We start from the raw sequence: 13,728 nt of genomic DNA, 5'->3' as shown, positions 1-13,728 counted from the left end.
CAGAAAAAGATTAGGTTTTCGGTAACAAACTGCGAGCCACGGTAAATGGCAGATATTGGAAAAAGCATATCAATTAACTAAACCACCTGTCACATTACTAATGAATTTCTAATAGTTGAAAATTAAGAGCTGGCCCTAACTGGAAATGTGATGGACATTTTTTTTTCTTTTTAGAAAGCAAAAATTTAGGCAATTGTAAAACGATTTAGGGAACGTGCTTCTTTTCTCTGGGTTCCGAAAAGGCATCCAATTTCAACACGCCAGGGCCGTTTTCGTTTCTTCCGGGTTTTCGCGCCGCCAACCTTGCACCTGTGACACAAGTGTTAAATATGGCTCACCGCCACACTTTGCATGGGCTCAAGGTCCTTTTTAAATGGGCACTGACAGCCCGAAATTCGTATTTTGTTTTGTCGTCTGGAACGATGCAAGTTGTAGTCATAGGCACCCACAAAAATACCACAACGCGAAGCTTCCCTCACGCGCACGCGCACACGCCTCTTTTATTTTTGGCGGTTTCCTCCCTCACTTCGAAACCTCCTTGCTTCCTTTTATTTGTGATGTCAAGAAATATAGGATTGCAAAGCTTTTTAAGCGGCTTTCCTATAAATTTAATAACGGCATTTGTCAAACATATTTTTTCAACGTAATTGCTAAAGCACTACAGCCCTTTCTTTTGAAATACCGAAAATCGGAGTCCGGAGTGATTTCACCATCCTGTTTTGTTTTTACTCCCTCGGAAAACATGCCGGTGCCGCGGCGCATGCATATGTAGCACTGAGGAAAATCGCTGAGTCCGGGAATCGGACGAAGTTCTCTTTTCTTCAGGCGCCCGATGACCTTCTACTTCGAAAAGGAGATCGTCAAAAGGTTAAAACAACAGGGTTTGGTGCCTGTGAACCGTAGTTTTCGTTGCGACTCTTCTGGGGCAGTCTTTCACGCACAACTACAAAACGTGGCCCCTAACGTCCCACACAAGAGTCTACTAGGCGTTTTTTTGACCTCACACCGGTTTGAAAGACTTTTAGTTCGCCCTGAAAGGTTCCTAAAATAACTTTAAACTCGAAAGTGAAGCGTCGTCTGCTCGCAGCCATAGGCGGCCCACACGGAGGACAGCGGTTCTTTTAGGAACGCAGAATAACTACACTCAGTGTGAACGGTTCGAAGCCATGAGAGAAACTCGAGTTGCAGGACGACTCAATGTTTGCCGTCACTGCACTGGCGGGGATAGCGCGGCAACTTCAAATTCAAATTTTTAAAAAGGTTTTTTTTACTTCACAAATACTGAGTTTCGAATTTTGATGGCAATGTCCAGGCATCGTTTTTAATCGTTCCGCACAATAAAAAGATTATGATTTTGACCTGTAAGGGCCCTTTAAATATACTGCATACTGTTTCGGTGGTCTTCATTGAGGCTCAGCACGTTTCTAAGTATTATCATTAGCACAAATTTTATTTGTAAGTTGTAGTGAACTAGTTAGGTAATTCCCCTGTTTTTGTTGTTTTTTTTGTTTTGTTTTTGGTTTTACAATCACTCACGTCTTACGTAGAAGGCAGTCTGTTCTCGAAAAGTGATTTTTGTTCTCAACCATCTATATTTATAGATAGTTCCATGTCTTCGCTGAAACACCAGGTATAGCGCGTCTCTAAAGTTGTTTCAGCTATGAAATTTCAAAAGCGACAAATAATTCTGTTGAACTAAGCCAGCCGCAATTTCCTTGAAATACGTTTCATAGTGATGGGCTCAGGCACAGAAAAATTCAAAACAATGCGTATTCAGTCTAAGCAATACGAAAACAACTCGAAGAAAAACTATGTTTTGATCATTTTGTTCTTAGCCCGAGACTGAGGCAGGAAAAGAGGAAAGTTTCAAAGTAGAAGAAAAATGAACAGTCGAGGACACGTGTCTAACACAGCCTGTGTTAGAGACGTGTCCTCGACTGTTCATTTTTCTTCTACTTTGAAACTTTCCTCTTTTCCTGCTTCAGTCTCGGGCTAAGAACAAAATGGTTAACATCCACCAGCTCGCCTGCGCAATCACTACATTATTATGTTTTGATCCTAGAAAATCTAGCATCGCAGAGTCAACGTTGAATTCCAAGCTCTTTTCCATAAATATCCCGTGACAAACAGCGTTTTAGATCAATTGTTTTTATGTCAATTACTGGTCTATGATATAGTGCTACTCAATTAATGTAGATATATACGATGCAGCGTGGTTACAGGACACCTGCATATGAGCCCAAACCACATTCGGAACGTAAAGCTCCCGCGGGTTTTTGAGGAATCTCGAAAACTTGGTTAGAAAAGCACAGAAGTTAAAGCCTGCATAATCTAGAATTCAGCACGTAAAGATAACCGCGAGTGTAAAATGAGAACGCCCTTGCATTTAACAAATTTTTCTGAGCTATGAGTTTTGCCCATGCTAATTTCTTAATTGAACCACAACGTTCAATTTTTTTAGGCCGACAGATTTTATATTTGGTAAACATATATAAAAGAAGTGCGCTGTTCACGAACATAAAAAAATACCTGCGTTGAAGAAATCCCGGTGTTTCAAATTAGCCATTGAAATAAAGTATATTTTGCTCCGAGATAGCCTTTACACGGCTATCTCAGACCGTAGTTTTCCAGAGAGCTGGTCTATTCTCCGAAACGTCTATGTCGACCAATTCATGATAAACGTAGCCCGCCATCAGTAATTTACCGTGCTCTACCTTACTTTGTTAGCTGTAACAAGCAACTTGTTTGTTATATGTGCACCGCGAAGCAGCTACTTCCTAAACCAACGTGCTTTCCCGGTAAGGCGGGCAGCGCTATTTCAAAATGTATTCGCACTCCCTTAGTATCGGGGATACAGCGACATCGCCGCCTACTCTGATTGGCCAGCTCCGCACCGGTGACCAATTGCAGAAGTCGGCGATTTCCAGGCCCTTTGGTCCCTCTTCGTCCCGCCGGGCAGTTCAGGGCCCTGGAGAGTTTGTTTTTCTGACCAGGCAGAACTAAACGCCGATCTTGTTTGTATTATAATTTACATTCCAACACAAATAATGTATATTAACTAGATTAAAAGCTAGTGCGTTTAAAGTCTTTGAAGTGTAGAGCATCGTTCTATGTTTGATCACGCGATATCACCCGCAGGAGTTACTGGCATCTACTGAAGCAGGGTTGGAAGTTCAGCCAACCTCACGTAGAGAAACGGTGACATGGGAAAGAGCCTTAAAAGAAACGTAGTGCTGTATTTTGTGCAAGGCAACTCGAGAGGCTAGCCTGAGGCTCACATCCGACACCAGTTTTGCGGCAGCGTTCACGTAGGGCTCGTGTCAAATCAGTGAGGATGCGAGCGCTGTTTCCGCGTTTGAATGACACTCCTGTTCAGTCAATGAGGACAAGAGTTCCCGAGGGACTCTGACGCAGCACTCGTATTTTCGTACAAAGAGAGCGCCAAATGTGAAACGGTTAGTTTCCAGCCGTATTGTGCATTGCATGTTAAAATTCTAGTCCAGAGAAGGGACGTGACATGTCGATGTGCAAGAGCTCTGGCCTTGAACGATGAACGATGATGAGGGTCGACTCTGCGAGGCAAAGGCAGCGAATTATGCAGGGCGAAGAAGGCAACGTCACGGGGTCTATCATATTTTTGTACGTGCGCTATGACCTGGTAAGTGAATCAATCACAGTGAATACGCAGTGACGTCGGGTTAGTAGCCGCGTGTGTCCGTTCCGTGTTTGTATAGGCTTTGGCCTGTGCTTTCACGCACGATGAAAAAAAGTGAAGCAAGTGAAGCACTGTAGTAAGTGGGATGCCTCTGAATACTCTGTGCCAGTTTTGAGTAAAATGTCCGCAGAGCTTAAGTAATAGTATGTTTTTTTTTAATCTTCTATACTCACTGGGGGTGTACAAGCAAGACATTTGGTATTGTATACCTATATCAAAAATCGACGGAGCCGTGAGCAGACAACCAGCTAGATATGCGTTAATACGCGTTTGACAGATACACTTTACCTATATTGTACTTTAGCTAATTAATGGCTAAGCGATTTCCTGAAAACACAGCAGAGATGCTCGTTTGGTACGGCGGCCTAATAAAGTGAAGCTCTTTAGGAAGAGGAATAAAATGTAGACACATTGCAAGAATTCGAAATTTTACCATTGTGGATTGGATACAGTCCTGTCATAAGCGCGGCCCTTGATGGTGTGCAGAGATGCTGAACATAGTAGTTGTTGAGGATGACGCCGTCTCCAGCAAGGACGTCCATGTTGGGAGTAGGAATTTGGGGGGATCCGTGGAAGCTAACATCGTCCCATCCCTGAAAGGGTACCGAAACGTCGTAAGAAATGAACAACTCGACTCGAAGTCAGCACAAAGATTAGAATAACAATGTTGTTGCTAGGTACGTTTTCGTCAACGTTTATCGTTTTCCTGCGGGGGAAAAAGTGTCCTAAACTGCGTCGATAATCAGCGCGAATTCGATTTGTGTTTTAGGAAGCAGATTTTGTGTTTCTTCTATAGATGGCTTGCACGCAACAAAATTGCATTTTGCTGATGATAATATTTAATTGATCCCTACGAAAACAACAAACGAAATGACCCATAAGTTCATAACGTAAATTGCAGAAGGTGTGGTCAACAGAATGGCCCCCCACAAGGGCCGCTGAAGGTACGTAAGTACAAGCCATATAAAAAGAAAATTTTGCGCATTAGAGAATAACACCGAAAAAAATGACCATACGTCTATGTGGGGTAGAGGGGCTACATCACTTTTAAGAATATGGTGCACACTCATCAAAGGGTATTACTATTAAGCATTATGTCATGCAGAAAGCCATTTAATTTTCCGATTTTTGTGACCAGAATATTGGGTAGTACTGGCGTTGATAATACGTTTTATCAATACATACTGATAGAGTGTATCTTGAAATATTATTGCAAACGTTTGCGTGCACTGGCTCACGCTTACGCTTCTGCATTCAATGCAGTAATTTAGTTTTCGACTGATGTATAAAATCAAATCAGATATACTCGGCCAGCACAACAGCAGCCATACCAGCCGCTTACACCATCCCACATTGTCCATTTTCTGTGACAAAAAAAAAATGAAAACAAAAGTTGCCTGTGCAAGAAGTGCTCAGAACTCAGAACGATTATTTTCCCCAAGTTTTAAAGATATATTATAATTATTCGCCATATATCTCACGTTTATCACTTTTTAAAGACACTTTCAATGTGCAATAAAGGAACAAGACACATATTACCTAAGATCCAGAAAGGTCACCAGGCATGTAATTTTGTTTTGCCCTGTCTATAGTACAGTTTTTTATGTGTCACTTTCTTATATGTGCACCCAAAGTGTCCACTGTGTCTTCAGTTCGCTAAAGACACGCAATTTACCAAAACGACACGCTAAAGAATTAGAAAAAAAACGCAGGTTATAGTTATCTGATGGTCCGCATCATTTTATTGCGAAACTCAACGCGCTAAGATCAGCCTGTTTTTATCATGATCATGGCCCATGCCACTTAAATTCCGAATAGGCAGGCGTTGGTCATTTCACAAAAGTCCTCAAAATCTAAGATTAAAAAAGAAAAAAAAATCGATCCAGTCACTGCTAGCGTATAAAGGCAGAGGAAGGCGGCGCTTCCTGCTTCGTGATTCGTTCTTTGGCGTTCTCATCGGCTGAGGCCGCAGCCTTATTGACTGTGCAGTTAAAATAAAGCGCTCGTGACTCGCCACGTTGGAGGGATCGGGGAACGCTAACGGTCTGTGCCCCTTACACCGGCCGGTAGCTTTCGCCACTTAGCCAAGAAACCAAAACGAACCAAACGCATGATTCCTTTCCTCGCCTTCTGCGTCCTGTGTTCCTTAAACAATCGGCTAATGCAACCCACGAACCATAAGTGGCGAGCGCATTCATCGTCTGCAGGGAGCGTGAATATGCCCGCTGCATTCGGCCTCCGAGACTGAGAGTGCAGGACCACGCTGTGCGGACTTTTCCCCTCATATTGACCGCGATAGTAGAAAAATGCGGTGTAAAATGAGACGTTTTAAGTTTTGCATCATCTGTAAGCGAATCCCAAAATGGAAGTATCTTGCCACTTTAACGACTACTGTCAGAGCATGTCCGCTTTACTTCATATTAAATCTGCCATTGGTGGAAACATGCGAATGTAAACAAATGCGCGGCTATCGTTTTTGTGTCGACGAGCCGCCAAGATATGAGTTTGACATGCGTGCAGTTGAGTTTGAAAGGCCTTCTGTTCCAAGATATGCTCTAACTTCATTTGCCTGTTTTGTTTGCTAACCGTGGATGAAACTCTTCTGCCTCAGGTTTTACGGTTACGATGATATAATTGTTTAAATACGAGTATAAGAAAGGTGCAAAAAATGAAAATATCAATAGCGACTCGAGTAAACTTTTTTTTTTTAATCTGACGTTTGCTCCAGAGCTATATTTCTTTTTTATCTTTTAATATTTAAAATGGTCCAGAGATAAAAAAAAACGAAAAACAGCTAAGGTTTCTTTGGTGTATTCGATCTATTCGCACTGCAATCAAAACCTTTTAGATACATAATGATACACTTTACAGACGGGAAGGAAACTCACCAAATGTAAAGGGAAAAAGCTTTATAACGGTCAATTAGTATTCCAACCACTGGTTATTTCCCAAGAGCTGGAAAAGAACTCATCCAGCATATACTGTGTATGCAGAAAACTCTTTTTGGGCTAACGTAGAGCGATGTCCAAAGTATAGTTTACAATTACTTGAAATTAAACCGTGCGGAAAGATTATCCAGAGTGAAGGAAATTATGCGCTGACTTTTTGTTCCGTGAATTAGCCGGTAAAGGGGAAACGCTCTGCAAACCGCGCGACAGGTACCAAACATGACTCGCAATGCCTGGTGCGCGAAAAAAAGAGAATGAAGAAAAGCACCGCCCGGTTCTGTGTGTATCCAGTGCATGGCGTGCGACGAGTTGGCTCACGAAAATTTTTAATGATTCCACAGGGCATACTTCAAATGTTCAGGGTGCAAGCAAAAAGCTTTCCTATTTTTTTCCCCAGCGGGTGTAACATTTTGCCCCGCAGCTGTATTGTTTTGTTCCGGGGTCGAGAAAAAATTACAGCGAAGCTGTTTATGGCTTGAGTTCCGTGGATTTTTCGTGTGCAATGACAAAACGGTACGCTCGCGCCGCCGCACGCGCCGCACGTGGACGCCTTCTCCGTGTGATAGTTTCCTCTATACTGACAAAGCATGGCAGATTGTCACGAGAGGCGGCCGCCGAAATAGAAAAGCAGGAGCGGCAGACAACGAATAAGGGGATAGCCACGTGACTGGCGCCCCGCTGCGGCAAGACACCGAAGCGCACTTCTCCTGAGCAGACAAGTGTTTTTCGGGTCCTCGCCGCAGCAAAGGTTGTGCGCTGACGTCCAGGTTCTTCAAGAAATGATTATTTGATGTTCTGTGCTAGAAGATTCTCCAGCTCCAAATCTGCGACCGAGCAGCCTATGGCTCCGTCGCCAGGCTTTGTGAGTATAGGGGAGCATGCGCCAGTATGAAATAAAGTAAATAGCCAAAATAAAGCGTTGACAAACGCGCGTGCAAGATGCCGTTTGTTTTATGCTTTTGCTATAGAACAGTTACAGCTGTAGACGCCGGCACGTGCGATATGTGTAATACAGCATTTTCCTTGATGCTTCGGTAACTTAGCAATAGGTCTATTCAGTAGATTAATTATGAATGGGCACCATCTTCAGTTATGTCATAAAGGTTTCGCAAAGATTTCCCGCTTTGCGAACCTCGTCGGCCCCGGCTACGCTCACACCGCCCTATATTAACTGCCGCTTCAAGCGGTTACGCGCATAGTTTACTTCCGTTCACCCGGGGTGGCGGTCCCGTCGCACGTCTATACTTTCCGCCTGGTCGCGCTACCGTCGCGCGTGTCTAATTTCCTTCGGGTCCGGGGGGGGGGGGGGATTGTGCGTCGTGAGCTAAAGAGCTTCGCTGGTCATTCACCTTCACAGAACGGCATGGCTCATGATGTTTTATTTTGAATGAATACATTGTAATTCTACTATCAGGAGTCTCATAATTTTAACTGGCCGCAATGTCAAGACGTCAAAAAAGCTTTCCTATTTTTTCTGGATTTTCTATAAAAAGAAAAAAAACACTGATTTAAACATTTTCGTTTCATTTTATTCGCCTTACCGTATAACATTTCTAGAATTTTTAGAGCACGGTCCTTTCTAGAGTATCCTCACATGTGGTTTTTAAATTAAGTATAAGCAGTTGCTTCTATATATTCGCCAACTCATTTTTGATAAGCAGGAAGGATCACGCGAAAACTGTTGGCACTTAGAAGGCTACGTCTGTTTCCCCATATAGGGGCTGTGTTCCAGTATTTACTCCGTCTTACACTCCGTCTTACATGTATGGTGGGGGCCATGTAGTATGGTGGGGGCCTGAGATTTACGTGTGAAGAGCCAAAGGAAAGGGCTCAACAGTTCTTTGATTTGACGACGTACCCGGGTGATAACACTATATGTTGGTCGCTTTGCCCGTGCTCCAAAAAGGCGATACTGGATTTTAAATCTTCCCATTCGACGGTGGTTAAGACGTCCTAGCGGTGTCATGCCTTGGGTCAGCCCGCAAAAAATCATGTGTCCACAAGATAACCGACAGTTTTAGAAAACAAATTAGTAGATTGAAGAAATCGGGGTTCCTGTCGACTCTCTTGGCGGAAGTAGCCAGTTCACTTCTTAAGAAAGCTAAGGGGGTGGAGAGGTCGAGGCCGGAAAGAGAAAAGAAGCGTGTGGTAGTTGTCCCTACCTCCACCGCGTTTCCCATAACTTAAAACAAGTTGGTGGCAGATATGGAATTCCGGTAGTGTTTTCGGCGCCCAAAAAAATAGGCCAGATGTGTTCCAGGATTAGTGCAGGGATAGTTGGGCGTTCCAGCGCGAAGTGCACCAAGGCGCACAGAAAGGATTTTGTCCCTTGTGTTTCGTGTGTGGTATATAAAATACCTTTGTCGTGTAATAGGTGCTACGTGGGGCAAACAGGAAGATGTCTGAATGATAGATTACGTGAGCACTCATATTCGCTCGGAGCTACGGTAGGGGGGGCTTTTGCCCGTTCATTGCAGAGATTGCCAGTGTCGGCCCGACTTTGGCACAGTCACCGTTCTGGGAGCGCACAAGGATAGGGTGACAAGAGAGATCATTGAGGCCTTCCACATTCTGTGTCATGGTCATTCGTGTGTAAGTGAACCGTCATTGACGCTGTCAGCCAAAGAAATTTCGTTCCTGCGGCAAAACATGAGTCACGTAGTGAACGGGTAGGTTATTGACAAGCTTCACGGTTGGCGAGAGTGGTCCTTTGTTTTTGTGCAATCTTTTAAGATACTGTGTATGGTTTTTCTGTCTTTGTTTCCTTTATTAAAATTCTTCAGTTGCGAGTACAGCATTGTCCTGTCGTGTTTGTTCCTCTTCGTAGTCCATGTTTTCTGAGCTGTTTTCCCCATCATGTATAACGTCAACCAACTGGCCCAGTTCTCCACCTTATTTGAAACGATTGTTCGAGGTTCGATGACACTGAAGGAAAGAGCTCACTTACCAGATCATCCACCAGCATGAAAATAATGTTCGGAGGCTTCTTCGACGCTGATACGCCCAGCGCGAGGAAGATCAGCAGGAAAACCATTCCAGTCAACTCTTGATGGGCGCATAAAGGTGATATAAGAATATATAAGCGTGTGATATATCGGGGGGGGGGGGGGGGGCGGTTTGTGTAAGTTTCCAGCACTGAGGCACACTTTTATTTTTATGTTTATATCAAACGTAGTTATGTTCTAGCACCAAGCGTTAGAATAGCAAGTATATTACTTAGAATGTCTATATATATATATGCGTGTGCCTTGGAAAATCTAAATGTTAACACGAAAATACGAAAAGAACGAAGCGCCTAAGAGAAAGGCTAACTTCGAGACGTAGGGAACGTGATCACGGCAATCAAATATATGTAGAACGGGTGAAACACTGCCGCAAATCAGGGTATAGTTACAAAATAAAGGCTATTTGAAGCACATTACAGAACGGTAACTTTGCAGTTTAAAGAAGAAAAAGAAAAACGAACACCAAGCTCCTCTCACAGAGTCTGCTACTCTTGCGACCTTCGCAGCACCAGCGCTGGGGAGGATTCCACTCGCTTCCTGTTCAGCTCTCGCTCTGCTGAGGTATATGGAGTGGGAGACTCTAAAAGGAGCTTGCCGTGCTTTCCTTATCGTGCACCAGGATATTGAAAACATCTTAAAGGAATCCTGGCACGTCCCTTCGATTTTCCACGGTCTTCTCGGCTAATGGCGCAACCGGATTGACGGACGAGCGAGAAAGCTGTTCGGGACTCGCCATGCCCGGTGTTTCTTAAGCTGACTATAGGAAAGCAATTTATCGTAATGCTCGACGATTTCTGGGACTACTATCCGAATTCGAATGGTTATTCTAAACGGAACATGTACATAATTTTAAACATCACACGAGGTGCCACATAAGACATTTAAATCCATGGTTCGTGGTCCTGTTTTGATGGGATAATGGCTTGGAAATTAAATGCACATTTTACATTCGAGCTACAAAATCCAGGAAAGCCATTTCTCGAGTAGTTTTGAGGTGCACTTCGTCAACTTATACCACCTCCAAGTTACCTTCTATGCGAGCGATCTAAAACCGGTCTTATCATTTTATTCTTGAGCAGTAAACTCGTGTACACGTTAATACCTTGCGAAGAGCGTCCCGAAGAGTACAAGAATGCTTGGTCACGAACAATCTCTAGCAAAATATTAATATGTTAAAATTACCCAAACTGTAAGCTTTTAATATTAAAAATATAACTTTTTAGTTACAATTATTTTGTAATAAGCCTTAAATATCTAAATTGCGCATTATTTATCCTTTTAGCATGTGTTTTGCTTTAGTAGTGACTTATGTACATGTATGACTTGAGTGAGTATGCGAATAGGAAACTCAAACATTTAACTTAAACATACTTTCTCAAGTTCACGTCGCTATTAAATGCACAACTAATATACTTTTAGTCGACTTGTTTCTCAAGTACCCACAGCAAAGGAAACTATGCTTTCTAAGTTTATTGGTCACTATATATCGAAATTATATTTCGAAGCTTACACTTTAACTATATCACCACGCAACGAGCAAACTAATTCAGTAATGCCTTTCTGCGAGGTATGCAGCATCGTGCTAAGCACTAGCAAAACACAGGTGTGTGACGCGGTTATCCAATGATTGCGATTTCCGCGGGATTTTCAGCAAACACAAAAGCAAAGTTTAAGGTCCTTCCTGCGCACGTTTGTTTTATGCAGTAGATTATACTTCTAAATCTATATACAAGCGCTTTCAGCTGCGCGTTAAGCTAACAATTTCAGCGTTCGGCAATTAGATTTGAAAGCGGTATTTGCAGACTCAGTACAACTGCCTCAAAACTACACTAGGTAAAATTTATGCCCAAATTCATCTTTGATACAAGCTTTAGCTGGAAAACTTTGCTGATTGGTTATGTGGCTTAGTTTGTAATATTTACAGATAGTTGTGCCACTCACTATTTATTCGGCTATATATTTTACAAGTACAAAACACCACGGATAATTGAGTAACCTCTCAATCTAGTATAAAATAAATAAAAGCAGAGCTTTTTGTTGAATTGAGGAAACGGAGTTACTAAAGAGATATTTCAAGCGCTTCCCAGTGCCTTCAAAATCTGCGTAAAGACTTTGCCCGTAGCAAATTAAAACGGACATATTGTTAATATGATTGAGATAAGATGACATGAATCATTTCCGTTTAACTTCGAGCGTTTAAAAAAGCACAGCGCAAGTAGATCACGACTGTCTGTCGCTGAATCCTAAATCCAAAATGAGATAAGATGACATGAGTCATTTCCGTTAACTTCGAGCGTTTAAAAAAACACAGCGCAAGTAGATCACGACTGACTGCCGCTGAATCCTAAATCCAAAATTTGGGGCATAAAAATGGGCAAACCAATGTCGGGGATTGCAAACCCCATAACATAAAGCATTAAGTCCAAACATTCAGAGGCACACAAAATTCATGTAAAAGCTTACGTATTTGCTTCCTTACACTTCAGCGAGATGCGTCTCCTAAGCACTTGTGCACATATGAGAACCGCTCGATATATTTAATCTGAATACCGTTTACGAAAAAAAAATGCCAAGACCTACTTAATAATTTGGCGCCAATGCATGCTATAAATTTGAGGCAGACATGTCAAAAAAGATCGCACACGAACACGCTAGACGTTTTCGCATGCGACCTCTTTACCGCGGGCACAGCTGCTATTGTTTCAATCCCACTGTTGAGGTTAAGGTCCAAACCGCATAACCTATTATGTAGCATCACCGTTCTACATAGAAAAAAAAAGCAGGGCGCCAACCACCTGATAGTTTTCTGTACTGGTGAAGGAGGACTACGCTAGGATTTCAACTTAAGCACACATGAATAAAGGTCATCTTGTCAACTCTCAAGAGCAATGCTATCCGAAGACAACTGAGCATAATTCAAGCAAATTTCAATTCACTCTCTTCTTAATATAACATCCGCCACTCAATTAAAGGAAAGATGGACGTTTTTTTCTAACTTTTTCTACTATATTTATTGAAAACCTCAAAAATGACGGTGCAAGGTGTATGCCGAGCATGTTATTAACATTGCGCACTCAGTGGAACTGCAACATTTGGAAATAAGAACGGCGAAGAACGCATCTTGATGCAACAATCTCAAATATTATAACTAGAGCACTGTGTTTCTTAAACAATCAGCGATTATAGCTACGTTCGTGCCAAGCAAAGAAACCAGGAAAACGAGAGAAAATCTGAGAAAAGTAGCTTTCTAGAAGCTATCGCTTGTGAACATATCCTCCAGTTCATGTGCATTGTAAAAGGCTGCTCCACGCACCAAGGCGATTCAATGGCAGATCCCTCCACAATAACCCACACATCATGGACGTTCATTTTTTAGAATGTCAGTGACAGCATCTTTTTATGGCTTTCTCTGCTCCTCTATCCCAGTTCTTTTCTGGCTGAAATCTTATGCTCGGGGTGCATTTGAACCAGCTGTGTTTGCCAGCAAAATGGGAGTGGAAAAAGGTTATGGGTAGAACCTGAAGTTCACTCGCATAATAAAAAACAATACCGAAAAAAATTAAAATTAGTTTTATTTATTAAAGTTTTAAATATGGTATTTATAGTTTATAAATGTTCCATATAAATATTTATTCAAGTTTATATGATTCCTACCGGTCACTTCTGCTATGGTAGCCTAATTTCAATATAAAGATTACAACGAACAGAAACTACATTTGTTTTAGATAAAAGCCTAAAACGTTCGATACTTCTAATAGGTGACAGATGAAGAGTTCAGGGTGAGGGAAATGAAGGGCAGAATTCGCCTGCTTAGCAGTGTAAGCGGGTAATAGGGCCACCTCAGGCAGAATCGATCTGCCTTTATCTCTGTTACACTAGACCTAGTGTTTAAAAAATAAACAAAACCTAAACCTAAGAAGAAGAAGTCAGGCAGAATTCTGGAGGAAGGGGGACGTTTCCGCCTCTCCTTGTGGTAGATGAACTGCGCCGCCTTCTTGAGTTTTGGCTGAGCAGCACCTGCTTCCGCTTTCAAACGGATATCTCCATCCAAAAAAGCGGA

The 13,728-nt window shown here is 42.4% G+C and overlaps 1 protein-coding gene across 1 annotated transcript in view; it reads right to left on the bottom strand.

The window, feature by feature from the left end:
* LOC8033538 (arylsulfatase B) overlaps nt 1-9,697 on the bottom strand; it is a 49,592-nt gene extending 39,895 nt beyond the window's left edge. Inside the window, exons 1-2 of the mRNA XM_040211274.3 lie at nt 9,611-9,697; nt 4,149-4,308 (exon numbers count right to left, since the gene is read on the bottom strand). Of these exons, the coding sequence (XP_040067208.2) occupies nt 4,149-4,308; nt 9,611-9,697 (247 nt within the window). The remainder of the gene's footprint in view (nt 1-4,148; nt 4,309-9,610) is intronic.
* Between the last annotated feature and the right edge of the window lie 4,031 nt (nt 9,698-13,728).

Source organism: Ixodes scapularis, unplaced genomic scaffold (genome assembly GCF_016920785.2).
Source record: "Ixodes scapularis isolate PalLabHiFi unplaced genomic scaffold, ASM1692078v2 PGA_scaffold4__175_contigs__length_147842914, whole genome shotgun sequence".
Lineage (NCBI taxonomy): Eukaryota > Metazoa > Arthropoda > Arachnida > Ixodida > Ixodidae > Ixodes > Ixodes scapularis.
This window is presented reverse-complemented; position numbering and strand designations above follow the sequence as displayed.